The sequence below is a fragment of the Taeniopygia guttata genome, chromosome 7 (assembly GCF_048771995.1).
Source record: "Taeniopygia guttata chromosome 7, bTaeGut7.mat, whole genome shotgun sequence".
Lineage (NCBI taxonomy): Eukaryota > Metazoa > Chordata > Aves > Passeriformes > Estrildidae > Taeniopygia > Taeniopygia guttata.
In genome coordinates, this window is record NC_133032.1 from 9453154 (window position 1) to 9474012 (window position 20859).

At 37.8% G+C, this 20859-nt stretch overlaps 1 protein-coding gene across 1 annotated transcript in view; it reads left to right on the plus strand.

Moving 5' to 3' along the window:
• Positions 1–9909, plus strand: part of GYPC (glycophorin C (Gerbich blood group)) — a 33238-nt gene extending 23329 nt beyond the window's left edge. Inside the window, exons 2-3 of the mRNA XM_002192245.7 lie at positions 1724–1774; positions 4016–9909. Coding sequence (XP_002192281.1) covers positions 1724–1774; positions 4016–4212 — 248 coding nt within the window. The 3' untranslated portion in view covers positions 4213–9909. The remainder of the gene's footprint in view (positions 1–1723; positions 1775–4015) is intronic.
• The last annotated feature ends 10950 nt before the right edge of the window (positions 9910–20859 follow it).

The following is a 20859-nucleotide window of genomic DNA, read 5'->3' on the forward strand; positions in this document are numbered from 1 at the left end:
CTCCATCAACAGTGCTCCAAAACTGATCTGGGGAGCAGACCTTGACTGTCAGGTCATGGGTGGTAGCTGCAGTGTTCTGGCACTCCGACTGATGCAGCAAAAGGCTGTCTGGGAGGACAGCAGACCTGTTCTGTGGTCAAAAGGAGACACAAAAAGGAGAGTCAGGCCCTGGTTCTTGTAGTAAAATGGGAGCTGTGGTGAGAGAAGCCACATCACGGTGTCAGCTGAAGGGCACAGCACTGCCAGTTTAGCAGATCAGTGCCAGCTGTACCATAGCTCAAGATGAGTCCTGCATTCTGTTGCAAACTTAGAAAGTTGGAAATTAAAACTTTTCTGCAAAGTGATGACACTGTAATCTATTATCAAAAAGCACAGTGATGGCAAGTCCTAGAGATAAGGCACCTGCTTGTTATCTGAATCTGAGAGGCACCTAAGAATGCCAGGTATGAGCAGAGAGTCACTCATAAACCTTTTTTTAATTAAGGGGATAATAATTTGATCTGGAATTAATGTTTGGCAGCAAGCTGTGTGGCTTGGAAAGCACTTTGGAATTCACACCTTCAAGTGTTTGATTGCTATAGAGGAGCCTGCTTTTTTGGCATGCAGCATGTATTTGGTGTGTAAGAATATACAGAGCATTTTTGACCTTGAGGCAATTAATCTCTTCTGAGCACATGGGTTTTGAATAGACATAGGCATAATAGGAGTTTTTAAATTACAGAAGATGTGCTCAATCTCTCCATCAGTATATAGATGGAAGAAAATGTGGGAAGGATCTCTGGGGGAGAGAAAAACACTCTTACTTTCTAAAAAAAGCACCTCCCATGTTTGAAAAGAGGTGGATCCTTTGAATCTCAGCTCTCCTCTTTGTTGCAAACTGATGTTAGAGACTAGACATGAGCAAGGAGAAAACTGCTGATAGTGTTTTGTCCTTGAATCATAGATACAGATATAGCAAAACGCATCCTAGGTATCAATCGTAGTGCTACTCTTGAGTTTACAGAAGGATTTGGAGTTACATTTTCATGTTTTCCAGTGAGCTTTTCTATGTACTACATTTACCAAAAGAATTTTTTAAATAAAATTTTAGATTAATTACAATGCAATTGATGCTATTTGATTTATCAGCACTGAATTCAGACTTACTCTAAGTGGAGACTGTGTTTTATACCATACACATGAGAGACTTGCTGTGATTTCAAATGTAAGCTGAAAAGAAAACAAATGCAAAGATTAAAAACAGGACATGGCAGATAAATAAATATTAATTGAAATCAATACACACAGATTAATTTGCACCAAATCAAGATCCAGACCATGCTCTGAAGAGCCATAAATGGGAAAATAAATAGACACCTTTTTTTTTCTAAAATTACCATTCTGAGAGTAATCACAGTACCTAAATGCTCTTAATTTAAGCATTCACTGGAGGATGTTACAGGTAAGTGCTCATAATACACAGTAGGTGTTTCCCTGGGGGCCATGATAGTTTGCATAATGTGCTAGCTATTTCTTTTCCAGTGTTATGATGGCAGAAAACTGTTACAGTAAGGCTAACTCTAATGTGAAGTTTCATAAATGTCTTTTGCTAACAAGAGATATTGATTAAGTCCCAAGTTTCACAGGTTAAAATAATACAAAATTGCCAGTACAGTCACTGCTCTTCCATATGATCCAATTTCTTTTTTATAATTAACTTTTTTGTGGTTTATTCTATTTATAGATGGAGAAGTGGAGAGCCCCACAGCTGGAGCAGATGTGGCTGTTATTGGAGGTGAGTAGCAGACCATACTAAGCAGCACCATAAGAATTAAAACAGCAGGTTTGTTGATTTCTTGCATTTTGCAAAACCTTGCTGACAAGACAACAGGAATGGCACAATTAGAGTTAATTAGGCCAGTGGGAAATCTGCTCCCAGAGGGGCTATTGGCAAGATAACAAGATGAGATAATGAGCACAAACCATATACTGAGCAGTACCACCCTCATCCATTCCCCATTTTAGGACAAAATATCAAATGATCCAACAGAAAAGTCAGTCTCTGATTTCCTTCAGTATTCACTGGGTCAGGCTTGTCCTTTAGTACAGAACTGGTGGAGCACCTTTGATTTGAGCGATGTTAGCTTATACCAGCTGACCCTTTATTGTTACAGAATTCACCACACTATATTTCCTGGTGTTCCATTAAAGCTCTCTCATGCATTTAAACTAAATACAGTTGTCAGAATAAATGAGCAAAGCTACATTCACAGAGTGAACCTGTCTTTTTATTTTTATTGTGTTTGTTCATTTCCATGCTAACACACTAATTTCAGCCATTCACAAGGGGCTATACCAATCATTAGTGCAAATTGGTGAGGTTCTGCTATATTTCCCTCAGGTCCCATCTCCTGTAACTTTAATTTCAGCTTTCTATGAACAAGTAGCAGGTAAATTGATTTGTACTTAGTCCCCTAGGCTTATTAATATTGTGCTACATCTAAAGCCTATTAGAGCCTCTTGTGTCAAGGGATACCACTGAGGTCCTAAAAATTGATGAAGCCCACACTGCAACTATGGTATCATTTTCAACTTGAAGTTCTTTGTATAAGCGATTTCATTCCTGCTAGCAGTAACTTTACCTTCCAGAACCAAGCACCATGAAATCTGGGGGATAATGTCAAGGCATATCTTTAAAGACAGAGTTATAATCTTTATTTACACTGCTAATATTCTATCTATCCCTGTGTTTTTATGCCAATAGGGTTTACTCAGTTGATCAGCATCAGTAACTCAGTTTACTCATGCTGATAAATCTAAAGCTTTGGAGATACTTGCCACTTATCTTGAATATAAGATGCAGAAAAGAGGTACTCTCCACCTTCCCCTCATTGTCTCTGCAGAGTAGTAGGCATTTCCAGGGAGCAAGTCTTCTTACAAACATAAAAATCACTTCTAGAAGAAATTACCCCACACACATGCACCCTTCACTGACAGCAGAGAAAGCCCTGGGGATATTCTGTTCTTTTTATTGTGTATTTCTGTAATATTTGGCTCATTCCTGGATTCATATGAATATCATGTACTCATACAGAATCACAGCAAAAACATTTATAAGCACATCCTGGATCCATGCAAAAAATCATGTTTAAAAATTGTAAAAGTCAGACAAGTTGAATAAACTTCAAAATACTTATTTTTTTTCAGAATTTTTAAGTCAATAATTTGATCTGGAAGAAAAAGGATAGACTTTGTAGGTTTTTTAAGAATGGACTTGTCATGTACTTGTCTGTTTTATGGACTTCTACCTTTCACAATGGAAAAGGATCATGAATGTACTTTCTTTCACTAGGAATGTTTCCATTCACCATTTAGTCCTACACACATTGAGGTCATCTATAGAAATTTTTGTCCAGTCAACACATAGCTGGAAATTAGATTTAGTCCAGGAAACAAGAAAGATCTACCCAGAACCCCTTCCTTCTGCCAGCTGTCACTTTCACATTCATTACAATCAAACTTTCGTAATTAGAGCACAGAATGAAATGGCAGCTTGCAAATGCAGAGCAGTTCCAGAGCCACACGGCTCCTGCTATTTGTTGAATGTCCCTTATGAAATACTCTGTGCCCTGAACATTTCCTGAAATTGGGAACACTTGAGAAGGCAGCGTTGGGTTGTGTGCAACACCCCCCACCTTGGGTGCATGTTACCAGAAGGATGAAAGAAACCCTTTGGTTTTCCTCTATGCTCTTTTATTTCTCCTCATTTTGTAATGAACTTTTAGCTCCAATATGTTCAATCAAATCAAGCCATTGATTTAAAGGAAAGAGAGTGAGAATTTTTCTAGTATTCCTGCAGTATCTACATCCCATCTTGTTTTTTGCAGGGTGTTCTGACTCTGGCCACTGCAACATGCAAACCCCTTATGACACATGGGCTTTTCCCTCCCCAGCAACTCGGGTCACGATGTCTGGCTGTGAGACACTTCTTGTATTTTATCACTGGTGATACATTTAAGTGGTCTCTTTCTTCCAGGTGTGATTGCTGCCGTGGTGTTCATCCTCATTTGCCTGCTGGTGGTGATGGTGCGGTACCTGTACAGGCACAAGGGCACCTACCACACCAACGAGGCCAAAGGCACCGAGTTCGCCGAGAGCGCCGACGCCGCCTTGAAAAACGACCCCGCTCTCCAGGAGGCAGTGGATGAGAGCAAAAAGGAATATTTCATCTGAGAGGCAAGGATTGCCATGGAGGCTTCCCCAAGGGAATCAGTCAGAAGTATAACATCAACAGAAGTACTAAGAGATGGTTAAAATGAAGTTACAGACGAGCATCCTAATTGAAAAGTATCTCTCTGCTTTTTTTTGTCACTGGGTTGTTTCTTTTCCTCTTAGCAGTGGAGAACTAAATGCCAGATATTGCCTGTTGATTTTATTAGCAACACAGCTGGTCACAGTTGAAATCAATATCAGATAAGAAGAAACAAAATCTCAGTACGAGTGATACACCAAAACCAGATAAAGATAGCAAATGTCAAGCCTTGACATTTGGTGAAAATAGCAGATGCCAAATGAAAACATCCTCTTAGAGTTAATGATGCATCCTATTCTGATATGATGAAAACTACCTGAAAATGATTTTCAAATGGTAACAGAACAAACATTAAACTAGATAAAAGTGGTCTAGCTCAAAAAAAAAAAAAAAAAAAATCTATAGCCCAGACTTCCCCCTCCATCCCCTTAAAATATGCATTTTTATTGACACGGGGGAGTTTATGTTGGTTTTTTCAGGGGATTTACACTGGGATTTCTTTTTTAAATATTTGAATCTTATATATATATAAAAATCAAAGACAATTCAAAGAAATAAAACTCTTGGAAAACATGGAAAAGGTAAGAGTGAAGGATTTATTACTGACTTTCTTTGTATGGCAGCTTGAGAACTGCAAAATGATGGAATTTACAATATAGTATACAAAATAGTCAGTAGATTTACAAATATAATTCCAATTAGTCTGTAGGTTTTCTGCACTCATAAATAGGTAGATATTAAAAGGTAAATCATCCTGGTTTGAGCAGGCCCTTTGAAACAACGGAGCTCAACTACCTTTTTTTCATGTAAGATATTTTTGTCTGAATATTTATTTATTTATTTTGCATTAGAAAATTCTCTGAGTGCCCACCAACAGGACTGTAGATGAGAAATTCTGTTCTGGTGCAGATATCATCTTTCATAAATGCAGCCTTATGACTGTCACTATAAAGAAGCTTGTTCATCTGCATCCCACTGGCTTTATTTCTCACTCTGTATGGCTTCTGTGTATCCTTTTTAGTGTGCTAGACCAGAGAATTACACTGCCATCAATGCTTTATTATAAATAAATAAATAGATTATTCATGGTGGGTCACATGGAAAGATCTTATTCCTCAGCTAAGAATCGACGATGATGAGTTTCTTTACCCCAGTAAGTTTGCTTCTTAATTGAAGCCCACAGTTACCTCCAGAAATAGGATAATTGTTCTCTGCACCTGCTCATCCACAGCTGTCATGGTGCCCTGGACTACTGAAAATAGAGGTGGAGAAATGCAAGATAACAAACAAGATACTGATGAGCTCTGCTCAAGTCGATACATTTTTTCCTGTGCTTTGATCTATATATGTGTGTACATATATATAAAGTCATCTACAGCTGTGCTTTCAAGACACTATTGCTGATCACTTGTGCTCACTTCTTGGCACAAAAGCTCGGAAAGCTCCTGAACTCTGGTGTTCATTACTGACATTGGCCTCAAAAATGCTGTAAGAGGTCTGAGCAAGGTAAGACTCTGAGGACCCAGCTGAAGAAACAAGATATTTTTGTCTTTCAATCACAATCTCAGTCTTTTGCCAGCACTTGAAGAAGATGGACTCTGAATTATTTTTAGAATCCAAATATCTTTAATTTTGAATCTTAAATCTACATGTGTTAGCATTTTAACCAAAGAATGTGAAACTCATGCCAAATTTATTAAATTCTTAAGATATCTTCTGTAACATACCATTGCAGAACCACATTGTATTCTGTGGCTAGTGCAATATAAAATGCACAAAAGAGAGAGGTCAAATATTTTGATATTGTGCATCTGTCTCCTTCTTAGACCCATTAATATCTTAATCATTTTACAACTTTTGAAATAGGAACTGTTTTATTTCTTTAGGACAAGTGTTAGAAAAAAATGACTGATCTTAACTGTAAGACGGAGTTTTTAAAACCGAAGACCGCTGATCCTCCAGTTCAATAAAATGTAAATATTTCCTCTGAGAAAAGGATAACTGAGGTGACTTGAGCTCTGCTGCATCTCCCACACAATGTGTGGGAAGACCAAAGAACTTTCCTCCAGCCCTAGCAGGACCTATAGAAGGCTACCAGCATTTTGTCCCCTTTCATACATTCAGAACATGTATTATTATAACTGTTAAAGAAAATTGGTTTTACAGAAAGTGTGATGGACATAGGGAATAAATTCCTGCCTTTCTCCTCAGTCATGAAATTCTGGCTTTTGCAAGTCGAGCTTGCAGATTTTAATTAGACATCTGTGTCATACCTGTTCCATGCGGGCACCTGACTTAGTGTTTCTTTTGGCATGGGTGTGATTTTTTAATTATGAGGTAGATTTAGTCAAAGTGCCACACTGGAGTTGTAGAGGCCAAATTTTCGGTGGTATAGCATGAGCTCAGAGGAACTCAGCCAATTCATACCAGTTCAGTCAACTTCAGACTTTGTGTCATTGCTTCCCTTAAATCTCAGCTGAGGGCAACTTATGGTCTCTGACTATATCTCTTCTTTGTAGCTTATTTAACAATCTTTATCCCATTTTCCCCATTTATCTAGGCTGACAAACAGTCCAAGCAGTCAGGAACAGCTTCCCTGTTGGTAACAAGCCACTTTGAGTAGTTGGGAAGCAGCACTTCTGTCATGAGCCGTGGTCTCAGTGAATTTATTTCTTTACTGTGTCCTTCTAGGTTTCAGGGTCTTGTATATGTAGAAATTACTCAAGCACACTCAGCAGAGAGAATAAATGGTTTGTGGAGATTTTCTGTTTCTTTATTTTCTTCAGGAAAAACTTTGCTTTGTAATGAAGAAATTTCATTGTATCAGGTGACCAGCACATTCTAATGGCCTCATCCTGCTGCTTTTCACTCATACAATAACTCTACTCAATGTCTTAAGTCATTCAATTTAGTTGTAAAAAGACTGCATTAAAAACTTCCTATAACTTTTATAATTAGCAAAACATCCTTCTGCAAGCAGCATGCTGTGCTAAAACAAACGTTGTGTACAACGCTGAGACATCTCTGTTGGCAGCCGTAGCTTTTCATCACTGATGGTTAAATGATTTTTATAATTTGCTTCCTGAATAGAATAATTAATTAATGAAAAATATTCTTCTTCCCCCACATCCTTTTATGTGGGGTTCCCCTAATGCTGTGGCCTGTTGTCCTGCAGCTCTTTGGTGCTTCATCTTCTCAGCTGTGACTGCTGCTCTTGCTTGCACTCCCTCAGCTCCCATATGGATCTCTACTGCCTTCTCGATGGCAAAGGATTAGCCATTTACTTATGTATTTATTTATCTATTTTTATCTATGAATTTGCTCTACCCATCTCTGCTAGCCAATAAAAATTTTCAAAAAGGTTTTAGGTTTAGATTGCCAATCCTGCACCAAATTTGAGCAAACATGACCAATCTGAGACAGATTTACAGATTGATCACATATGCCCTATTTTTACAGACAACAGGTCTAAAAATAGCACTGTAAGTTCTATAATTGTTAAATTTAGTGCTATAAATCTCCAGTGATCATCTCCAATGTTTCTCCCTAAACAAGGCATCATTATGATGATCCCTCAAGCTGCTTGATTTTATCCCCATGCCTTAATGCCCTGTGAAAACTTGTTGAATCCCACTTTGCATAGGAAGTCATAGGTCCACATTTACAAGTATAAGTAAGCAATTTTTCAATGATGTATGGGAAAGCAGTGCACCAAAATGACCAATATTTGCTGAAGCTGGCAGACAGAAAATAAATATGATCCTGTAGGAACACATGATATTTTTTTAAGATATATGGAAATGACAAAAATTAAACAGTATTTCTGATTACATTAGTGAGCTTTAAGAGTGGGTTCATGAAGCTTTCTAATTCTTTCACTGATAAAAATAATCCATTACAAAGGGAAATTAATCTCTTTTAAACCATTTCTTTTTGTCAGTCTTTGAAAAAAAAATTTCACAGATTCAATATTCTGACATTCTGTCTTAACATCTCGAGCTCAATTTCTTCCAACTTTATGAGCATAACTAACAGTCCTCCCCTGTACAAGAATGACTGCTTACCCATCTCAGCCTCTGAAGCATCTTTACAGCTCAGCAGAGTAATTCTGTCCAAAAGAAGTCAGTCCCAATTGTGTATCTGGCCAACCAGACCATGGACCTGGTGTGCATTTTTTCTGGGGCTTGTTCCAAGTTTCCCCTAGTTCCAATATGCCGTTGCACATTAATACAGACCTGAGAAGAATTTAGTCAGCCACTTGTCAAGGAAATGAGACATACAGAGATATACGTATGTGTATTTTTTTTTCTTTTTAGAATACCAAGACCAAATCATTTTGGGATTCTGTTAAAAATAGGACAATGGGATTTCTCAGATCATCAGGTTTTCTCTTAAATCAGTTCTAGGGATCACAGGGGTACATCAGCACATGGAAATAAAAAGGACTATTTTCTTTCAACAAGGAATGCAGACAAAGTGCTGAAACACTTCTAGTCCCAGGATAGGCAGAAGAGGACCGCACTAGTTAAAGCCTGCAAGAATTCCTCACAGAACAGAGGAAACACTGAGACAAGATGCTGAGAAAATCAGTAAAAAGTGCAGAACAAGAGAAGGTGATCTGATGCTAATAAGGATGGAGAGAAGTTTTTCTTCAAATAAAATAAATATTCCTGTTTGGATTAATCAGTGTATTTACTCACTGTAACTGCTTACAACAATTTTCTTTGAATTTTATGAGATGTTTTCTTTGAATTAAATGAGATGTTTGGATTCCTTGTGTGTACAAGTCCTATCAAAAAATGAGGGTACATACACACCAACAGGACACTGCCATTAAATGTATTAAAAGCTGCTTATTGCATTTTCTAAAATCTCTCATTCTTCACATAAGAAAGCTTTGTATGTTTAGAAAGTGCAGAAGCCTCACAGCATCAGTTCATTCAGGACAGAATACTAAATACTTGAACAAGGAATAGACCCACATCTGATGTTTGGAAATTTGGGTAAATAAAGGAAGCTAACAATACCAAAATAAAACATAGATGGTGAGCAAAAATTCCAGCCATATTACAAAGAAGTTAGATATTTGTTGTAATAAAGTTCCTTCTCTAATTCAAGACAGTAGTATTGTAAGTAACTGAAAATAAGGAATCCTTATTCTACATGACCATTCTCTGTGTGGTTGGGACAAAATCCCACTGCATTCAGTGGGACAAGCATTTTAATGATCATATTTATCCTTCCTGCAAAAAAAAAAAAAGTATTTCCACACATGCCAGAAAGAAACACAGTAAATTAAAACACAATCTTTATAAGTGCTGATCTTTCAGCATAACTTCTTGCCTTTAAACCTTTTCTGTTGTTTCAAATTGTATGTATGATGGAAAGTATCTGACATGTCATCCTAAAGTTTATTTGGATTGCAGCATTGCTATGAAAAGAATAGAAAAAAGAGCATCCAAAGCTTACTGCTGATTTTATGTTAAAGCTGACTATAGTGTTTGTATTTACCAAAGCTATTAATACACTGATGGTATAAATCTACTATATTTTGAATTGAAAAAATATGAAGAAATTAATAAATTTATAATTAAAGTTCTAATTTTCAGCATTTAAAAGGCTCTTCTCATATTTTTCTTCTTTTTTAAAACATCATAAACTTTTAGAATTACCAATTATTTTGCTTTCATGTGAATGTAGATTAAAAAGGAATAGTCAGCTAGAATATTTCTTAATAGAGCATACAAACCCTAAAAGATATACTGCTGGTGTTTGCATAAAAACAAGTAGAAGCTTTTGATAGATCTAAGAAGGAGTCAACCTTCAAATGAGAAATCAAACAATTGTTCTCTCTGAAGAAACATTACCCTGTGGATGCCTGTGAAGACCTGTGCACTGCTCTATGATCTAAGTCATGGTATTCTTAAAAATTCTGGGCAGATTATAAACATCTAATGGCTATTTGCTGTTTTCTGACCTGCCTTCCACCCAGCTGATACCAAATGTAAATACTTCTGCTTTGTTCTTCATGCTTTCCATACAACTTATCTTTTATCTTAATATATTCCCAGTAAAAGAGTATTGCCAGGATATGCCTGGTATAAAAAGTATTGTAATCTTAATTACAATATCTTAAAGTATCTTAAAGTATTGTAATCTATTTTTATCATAGAATCATTAAGGCTGAAGAAACCCCGTAGGATCAACAAGTCCAACCACTAACAATCTTGCCACTGCCAAGCTCTTTTTGAAAGATTGTTTCTGTCAGTGAGAAAAGCTCTTCAGGTAATATGTTATTGGGTCAAAATGGTACCTTAAAGTGGTCAAACCTGGAGGGTCCAGAAGGACAGTGGATCACCTCAGTTTTGATATCTGTAGAGAAACTGTTCCAATGGGCCTTTTATGTGCCATAGGATTTGATGTGTAGGCTGGAGGCCAGCACCAGCCAAATGGTTCACCAGCAATGTTCTAATGCTGAAGCAAAGATAAGCAGAGAGGAAATGCTACTGAAGACTATAAACCAGATCCTTCATTATTAGCCAGCACACTGTGGTAACGGGACCTTGACTTGGTACCACATCAGACAACAGGATCCAGAGTTATTGGAGGTGCTTCCAATTTGGCAGCCCAAATCTGTGATGACTTTTACTGTTAGCAGTGCCCTGCACGGCGATTCTGTGGAGACTGCCACAGGCTAGCTGCCAAGGGATTACCAAAGTGTGTTCACACCAAATGAATCTTCTATGGATGGCCAGTAGTTGACAAGCTTACAGCGGAAACAAAGAGGTGAATAAAGAAAAGATTAGCAAATAAAGGGCACTACATGAAAATAAGAGCTTTCAGAATGAAGTGCTATCACATAGCGTGACCTTACACATACACGTGACTCGCTTCATACCTGTTCTTTCAACCTAAAACTTCAGAACAAGATATTTTGACTACACGGACAAAGAAAAGGGTCCAGACCTTGAAGTTATAAATCTGTTTCCCAGAAAATATTTTAACGTTTCTATTTCAGCTTCAAAAGAAGAATTTCACACCTTTGCAACTAATCTTGCTAGAACTATACATAGAGATGTTTCTTAATTTCTGATGTTTGCTTAATGACCAGGAACACCTGAATGGCTGTTCAGATTCCAATATCTTGTAAATGAAGTATTTCAGCTACCTGAGGCATTGCTACCAAATTCACTTGTAAGGACTTCTCAGTGTGACATATGGGTATGTTGATAAAATGCAACTCAGCAGGATGTGATGACATTCTTAATTACTGAGAACAATCATCTTTATTCATTCTAACACCTAATGGACTGATCAATAGCATTTTAATAAAGCCCCCTGTTATTCATATTTAACATAAATTTTATATTGTGTTTCAATTAAATTACACTTTCTGCCATTCTCTACTGTCAATTTTTTGCTTTGTTCCCCATTCATAAGTTTTTTGTTTCACAAATGCATGTGGGACCCTCAGGGCTCTCCATACCTTTTTCTCATATTCCTGTAATGTTCTGCATAAATAAAGCCTTGTGCTTAGAACTTCTTCCATAGAGCAGAAATATCTCAATTCCCTTCTGTTCAGCAGCATCACAACTTACCTAGCAGAACAAAAGTTGAAGAATCAGAGATTATTACATCTCTCAGTTTTCTGGTAAAGAGATAAAGACCCTTGTTCCATGAAGGGAGCTCAGGACTCTCTCAGTCTTTCTTCATGCATGACATGAGTGATGCTTCTGACACCAGGGTGCAAGAAAGCAAAATGAAAAATGGAAGGAACAGCACAGAATCAGGAGCAAGTGCATTCCCCTTAACAGCAAGATGCTGAACACTTGCCAAAAGCCCCCACAGAATCATTTCTCTTTTTCTTCTCATTCAATACATCTTTCACCTTCTTCCTTGCAAAGAAACATCTGGCAGCTGTGCTTAACTTTAACCAGATCTCTCATCTCTGCAACTTCACTGACTGCAATGAAAAATGGATTACAGGCACAAGGATAAGAGCAAATAGTTCAGGATCAGATTACTTCAAACTTTATCAGACCCACCAAGTCAGCTTACTCCTAGCCCCACTCACAGGTATAAGTCACATGAGCTTTGAAAACCTGACCTGATTTTTTCATTTTGTTCTAGCCCTCAAGTCCTGTTTTCATCCTCTCCTGTAGGATTGGGCATTTTCTTATTAGACTCTCGGTGACCTTTTCGTGGACAATCGTGAGGGGAGAGAAGAGACTGTTGTTGTTTTGGTTGTGGTGGGGTTTTTTTCCCCATAAAAAACCTTAAAATATGGCAAAACTGTTTTGTTAAGCTCCAATTGGTCAGGCTTTTTGGTAAGGAAGATAATGGAATAGTTGTGAGTGAAGGTCATATTCCCAAAGATCAGCCTGCCTCCCCAAATCATAGGGGCATTGAAGACTTAAAAGAAAACAGCACCAGAATATTTTTCTGACATGGATCAAACAATATCTTTTCTATAAACCAAAATCTTGGCCAAAGTTGAATTGTTTTTGAAAAAAAAAATCTCTGAACTCCTCCAAATTGTCTCTTCTCTGAAATAAAGAGTAAATAAATAATCAGTCTGGAGAAAAAGCATTTTTAATCAACCAGATGAATAAGAGGTCATTATTCACTAATGCAATTTCTTTTCCAGGAGCACTGTTTTCTATAGTAAAATTTGTTAAGACTACACAAAGAAAGTAATATTTTATTTCATCTTCCCTCTGCAGGAACAGTCATGAAATGTGTTTGTATCATTTTAGCTAATAAACATTTTTTTTTGTGCAGTGTCTTCCAGGGTCTTGCCCTCTCTCTCTATATGAATTGTATTTAAGGTGGAGATGGGAAAATATATGTAATCATTCACAGTCTAGCTCCAAGTCCAGGCAAAAAGTTCCCATCTTCCAAATGCTCTTTTTCATTTTATTGATATTATTATGGCAAATTAAACTGCTGAGAAGATTCTATACAGTTTCCTAAAATTGTATATTTAGCATGTATCTCTCTCAAGTTGGAATTCCCAGCCAAAAAGACAAGAGAGTCTACAATGAATTGGGAAAACAGGAATGAGAGACTCCATTAGTCCCATGAAGAATGCCTCTGCATGTGCCTTGATTCCCCCTAGGATTTCAATAAAGAGGGGGAGGTTATGGGATTTTTTGCTTGTTTCTTTGTTGTTTTATGGTGTTTTTTCCTAACAGTGATATAGCCCAGCTGGCAAAATTCGTGATAGGAGTAAAATAAAGTAATCCCTCCAAAGATACATAGCCTTCTCCTCCAGCTGCTGGGATGCAGAACATACACATGTCTGTTCTTAAGGTCTAACGCTAAACCCATATAGAGAAAGTTATGCTTTGCTCTACTGCACCCACTAACACCATTCTGAACAAGATCAGGGAATTACATTTATCCCCAGGTGTGTGTGCCCTAATTTTGGATCATTTGAGAGCCAGGAGCTCTGTGACAGAGCAGCTGCTTCATCCCATCTCTATCACAGAAGCTCTGATGTTTTGTATGTCTCTGATATCAATAACCTCCACACCAACGTCTGCCACCAACTTGTGAGGGCCATCAGCTACTGACAAAATGCTTTCCAGAGGGTCTTATTACCTGCAACTGAAACAGCAAAAATGGACTCTGCATTCACTTTGGCAACAACTGAAAGAGGCCACAGATGCTGGGCAGAGTCTTATAACTTGTAGGAGCAATTGGATCAGATGTAGTAAAACCAGAGCAACCCATGACCTTGAAATGCTGTGTTGGTGGGTGAACACACAAACACATGGATATGGGAAAGCAATGAGGTCTCCCCTGGGACCTTGGGAATGGTAGAAAGTGAATTCATACTGCCAAGCACCTCGCTGTGTAAACACAGCTATATACTTGTATTCAAGAGCAGCATGGCCACAAAGACAGCTGAATTAACCCAGCCCCCTTTATCTGTGGTTGTTCAAACTCAGCTACAACAAAACCTAAGAGAAATCTCTTCTGACAAGCTGAGTCAGAAAGCAGCAGGAATTGATGGTGGTCATTCACTGTGAAGATCAAGCTGTGGTTCTCACAAATATTTTATCACCATATAGCACAGAAAACCTCTCTATGAAATTCTCTGCACCTGCACACTGACAAGCAAAGTCCAAGAAAAAGCTTGCTTGTAAAAGCTGTTTTCTTATTTGTATCCAGAGGTTTGACTGCCCACAAGCAGTTTGTATAAATTAACACAGGTCCCTTCACTTCAATACCATTCACTTCAGCTACTTTGACTCAAAAAAAAAAAAAAAAAAACCCCGCAAACAGAACCAAACTCAAAAAAACCAAAAAAAAAACCTTAGCGTAAATTTGTCAAGGACCAAGGAACACACTGAAAAAGGAGATCTGCATGAAGAGAAGTTATGAAAAGGCTTGAATCCAACACTTAGGATTGAAGTGTACTTTTTGTTAGGCTTCCAGGAAAAATTAATGTTGCAATAGGTAAACTGGAGAATGAAAATGACCTTGAACGCAGCAAAAGAACCAGCATCTTTGAAAGCAGAGGGTTCTGGTTCTGATCCTTTCTAAATTATGTTGGCAGAGTCCTAATTTTGCAGAACTGATGGCTTTTGTTTTATCTCCTCACCACAGTTAATCTGACAATGTGCTACTGTAATTATAAGCCAAGACAAACTTGTATGCATTCTAGGGAGACCATCACAGAAAAAAAAAAAAATTAATAAAAAAAGGAAGAAATATGCTATTGTGCATTAATGACTTCATTAAACAAAATTTCATAATTTTGTGATGGAGGACTGAAATGATGGGCAAGAATTATCTTCTTCAAACATCTGGGAGCAAAGCACAGCTGGCTCTCTCTTGGAGCTTGGCACTCAGCATGCTATGAGACATACTTCAGTACATAAGAGAGGCTCTTATAAAGCTGAATCATTTGAGCAATTAACACTCAAAGCAATTTTCACACAAGCTCTTGATACATGAAATTTGAGTTTTCCATAAGTGACAGGCAGGCTGCTGTATGCAGACAGAGCCAGCTTTGCTGTAGCACTTCAAGGTTTATGAGGGGGAAAATCCATTCAGAGATGGAAGGTGCTTTAAAGAAGTTTTTCTGCTCATTTGAAAAGGAAGACTTACTGACAATGTTTTACTGTTATGGGCCTGTGTAGAGTTAGTTACTTCACAGGAATATTCAGATCAAGGATCTTGAATTTTGAAAGTTTTACATCACAAGAGTTTAATGTCTTAGAGGACAAAAAAAAATTTTAATTGATTTTTCACCTGTTGCACAAAATCTTGCACTGGGTGTAAGCTGAAGAGTATCTCTTAAGAAGGTGTTTCACATTTTCTGTGAAGAGCAACAGCATAAGTTAGTGGCAAGAAATTGAAACAGATGAGAAAAAAAAAATGGATTTTATAAGTGGAATAACTTTTGATCAAAATTCCTGCAAAGTCTTTGATCTAGAAAAAATACATTCCAAAAAGCCAACTATATTTAAGTTTCCTATTACTGTTAAAAGTCCACATACAATATGGTTTCTGACTCAGAATTCCCAGTGATCTGGGATTTGACCGATAGATTTATCATGCTTCAAATGGTTACTCACATGGCAGCCAGGAATTACCACAGACAGAAAGGGACGGGAAAACATAGAGTTAGTCACAGATAAAATAAGAAATGGAGAATAAAATTTGCCCTACAATCATACATAACCTCAGCACTTTGCAAAGTAAAGATATCACCCTTAAATTTAAAGAATAAAATGAGAGGAAAATCAACATTCTTCTCCTACACCAATCTGTGAACTGGAAGTGAAGGTCCAATATTAATGAAATTAGTTTTGTTTATTTTTGAATGATTACATTTTTTTTTCTTTTTTCTTCTTTAAGTGTGGGACTGAGTAAAACACAATCCAGAAGAATACTCTGAATTTTGCTGTTCTTTTGGTTTACTGCAAAGTAGTTATTTCAGGCACTCTTTGAACTGGAATATAGTGATTTAGTGGCAGTACAAGGAAGGTTATTTAGAAGACAAAGTTACATAGAGCAGTTGCTGCTCACCATTCTGCTCTTAAACTATCAGCTGGTCTTGATAAAGCTGCTCAAATTCCACAGAGATAACTGAGAACAGAAGCTGTCTGAAGACCCCTGACTTTAAGAGTTTTTAAGTCAGAGTTGAACCCTATCTTCAGAAGCAGCCTTCCTATCAGTAGCTTCTTCAGAGTAAGCAATAGAGATACACAGCTGGATCCTTTAAACCTAAGAGGAAATTGAACAGAGGTGCATTCGAGAGGTAAACCTCTGCACCTGAAGTACCTCAGAAACCCTGGATTTACTGACAAGTAGGGTCAATACCAAAGACTTTATTTATGCATTGCTGCTAGGACTGACAATAGCACTTTGCCATTAAGTGCCTCAAACTCATTTCGCCTAAACTCATATTCCACCAAAGCTATTTAAGGCTTCAATGACCAGAAGCATTTTATCAATGACTCAGAACTCCCTGCACACCTTGCTTCTTAACACTGACTCAATTGCTGCACACCTGGACTTCATTCCCCAAAATACTGCTATTATCCAAGAGTCACGAATCCTAGGAGTCACCTAGGGTTTGCAATCTAACTCAGCAACCAGGTGTAGTTAACTTTCTGTGCTTACTTCCACTAGGGAGCAAATCCTCTCTTATTTAGCAAATAGTCACAGCTGGGAAAAAGATTTTATAGGGAAGTTTTTCAGTCATCTTTGATTTGACTAGAGGGGTGCAAAACAGCATGATTTTCATTTGAGTTTCAGAATGTATTTGTAGCCAATGATGAAGTATGGAGAAATGTTTGAAGGAAAAAAAAACTTCAAACATCCATCAGTGATGTTTACTGAAGAGCACCTAAAAATAGCTCTTGGAGAACAGGACACTCTGAATTAAAAGAACAGGTCCATATTTCTGTATAATTCTCCATGGTTTTTCTATGTAAGGCTGATTTTCTGGCAGACCAGGATACTTAGAGGGAGAGCAATTTCTTCCACCCTCTTTTTCTCTTTGTGCTCACCTCATCCAGTGTGGAGTGGACTTTTCAGTCAGACCTCAGCATTGCACCATTTCCCTTGAGGAATGAACAGCCCACACTCTGGTGTGTGCTGGGCAGTGCCTCTCCTACCCTGCTCTCCTGTTGTTACCCTGCTGCCAGTATCTTGATTTCATCCAGCCCTTGTTCTTTGCTGCTAGAGTGGTTGCTTCCCACCAGTGAATACCGAGTCTGCTTCCCTGTGTGGTGAGCTTTTCTCTGAGCTTATTTTGTCTCTGGTTGACTCAGGTCAACTAATCTCTCCCACCTTCCTCGTAGTGACATCTGAGTAAACTTCAGAAGAAATTAGAGGCTGACTCTGGTAATATAAGGAATGTGTGTAGCTCTGTAAGAGAGCTGTAATGGGACAGAAGAAAGGTCCATGTAACCTGGTGCCTCATCTCCAAATCTTTACTGATAGCAGGTCTATAAGGGAAGGCTACAAGAACAGAGGAACCTTACAGTGCAATTTCTCTGAAATGTACTCTGAATATTTATGATTTAGAGATCTCACAAATCAGAGTAAGGTTGTATTTTCAAATTGTAATGGTTTTTTCTCCATTAATTTTTTTATTCATTAATAATAGGTTATGTTTTGAATTAACATAATTCTTTTTTGTGTCTCAGACATGCTGAAGCAATAAACTACACAATTTTATTTATTTAATAAAGCAGTGCTTTCTTTTCTTTGTTCTGAACTTTTCCCTGAGTTTCTAGGCAGACTTCTGATAGTCTTTGCATCAGAACAGATGATGAAGAGTTATTTCCATTAACTTCCTTGGTGGTCCTTACATCACTTGGAAGCCCTGTCCACCCTCTGCAAAGCTATTTAAAACAGCAGCAGTAACATGACCTGTCTTGTGTGAGGAAAACTGCAGCAGCAGTTTCAAAAAATGTTAAATTAGCTGGAAAGTTACATTCTTTAGATTTTTTTTGTATTGCTCTCAACTTATGTTCAATGAGTCTTTTCAAGCTTGACATCCATTCTCTGCATAATATAGTCAGCAAGACTCTGCATTTGTGGCAGCAGCTTTATTCAAGCTTTATTCAAGAATGTAACACTCTGCAATCCATGGCTTCTATGCAACAGACAGTGTTTTAATCTTCATGTTATTATAGACCACTAAAGGGTTCTCAGGACTGTCTTCATGTGTAATTTTGATAGTAAAAAAAAGAAATTTGGCTTTCACACTTTGTAGTAAAGCTGTTCCCTTTCCCAGATAATGAACAGAACTCATTGGACTGAACAGAGATAATTTGCAAGTGATGGGTATTTGAGAAACTTGAGCCCTAAGTTTGTCTTATTTTGGATGGACTTGCAAGGGTGATATAATGGGTGAACACCTTCCTTGGATGCACCAGCAGACAAGAACTGCAATGATTATTTTTTCCCTATTTGGCCTTTCTCACCTGATGCTGACACATTTCCTGCATAGTGGAATGACATGTCCAGTTCTGCTGTTGACATTTTAAAGAGGATGTTGAAAAACTACAGGGTGTGTAGGGAGGAGGAGTCACAAACATAGCTCAAGGGATGGAGAGAAATATTTACGGGAAGTGAATTTAGTGAATTTGATCTTATCTCAAAGAGGTCCTGAGACAACCATGACTGGTGCATTAGTAACCTTACTCAAGTGAAAATAGAGTATACAAAATCATCTTTTAATCTTGCAGAGAAAGGCATAACAGAAAATTTACAGAAATTGAAATTGAGCAAATTCATATTAAGCATTTTTAATGACTATGATTAACCACTGAAATACACAGAGCATAGCAAGTTCTTGATCTCTGTGCCTGTATTAATACTTAAAAAAAAAAAAACCAACCAGGATCTCATCAGCACAGTTATAGTCTTTCAGCCTAGATATGGGCTTAAATGGATCACAGTTACACTTTTATGGATTCAAATCAAGACTTGCTGTCTTACACATTTCTGAAGCAATATGTAAGCCAAACACAGTACAGGTTGTTGGACTCCATCCAGGAATAAAAGTGTGTGATCAACTGGCCAAGCACTTGGTCTTTTCCATCCAAGGGTGATGTTTTGTTACCAGATCTACAAATCTTGACAGCCTTCCCTGTTCACAAAATGTCTTGAATACCCACAATTTCTTAAAGCAAGCCTGATTGCAAAAACCACTTACTTTCACAGAGGGCAAGTACCACAAGAAGCAATACCACCAGCATCACAGCTGTGCCTCATGAATGAGTGAAGGCAGTAGCTATTGCTACTGGAAATAAAAGTGTAGGAGGCCTATCAGCTTCTCAGGTGCTGTTTAACCTGCAGGTATTGTTGTTTGCGTTGCTTAACACAAAAATGTGTTACAGTGTTATCGCTCACTCCAGCAGATGCAGCATTGCTAATTATCCCATCATGAACTACTTTGCAGTGATATAAATAGCCCAGTTAGTGTCATTTTACATTATCTAGCAAAGAGCCTCCGTAGCCTGCGTAGGGGGTGGAATTGCTTGAAAAGTAAAGCAGGTCACTTTAAAGAGGGATGCTGTAATTTTCTCTGCACATGTTTCAGATGCTATGGTTTGCTTGAATCAGTAGAGAAGGAAAAGGGGAATGACAAATAGGGTGATAAAAGAGATAAATTAATGAATAGTCTTACTGTTGAGAAATCACCTAAAGCAGAGATGTAGAAGCTGATGCAAATACTGTTTGCCTCAGATTCTCCTAGATACAATACTTCACAGACCACCCCTCCAAACTGAATCCATAACCTGGATCCCTTTTCCCTGCTTGCAAAAGGTCACGTTTCATTGTTGCCAACAGAATGACTTTTAGACCCTGTCTTAGGCTGTTCTTGTGTATACACCTGAGCTCTACCCCACACCTGAGAAATTCTGCTCTATCTGATCTGGGCTGCTTACTCAGCTTTGGTGCAACGGCAGACTCTACATGGGAGATTATGCCTGATGAATGGCACTCCCAAATTTCAAGCTGAGATTTCCAGGCTATAAATAGATAAAATCAAGAAGAAACTATGAAACACAGGATGGTTTGGGTCATTTATGCTCATGTATATGTATGGAACAGCTAGAAATCTGGACAAATAGCCTAAATCCTCAAATTCTGTCTAGGTAAAATTTCCAGGCAGTAAATATATCTAAATGGGAAAATATGTTTAAAAGAGTATCATTATTAATCTAAGGATCTGTAAGAAAATATTAGAAAAACTGGGAAGTGTAGACCTATCTCTTGCAGGGGGAATCAACTGAGAAAGTTATTAAAACCAAGCTGAGGGAAAGAAAATTTATTCTTAATGAAAATTTGCTGATAGTGAGATATTGTGCTGCATAGTTGAATCATTGAAAGGAGGCAGTGTGGGCCTCATTTCACAGCTGAAGAATGAAGATCATAATCCCAGTTAGATATTGGGAAAAGGAGGTGACCCAGAGGTCTGAAATTTGTTTAATCTTTTTCCAAGTTCCACAGTCATTGTTGCCATTGCAGTCATTTATCTGCAGTACATCTTGCTTGAGCTGTGTGTCTGGTATGCAAGGACGAATTATTTA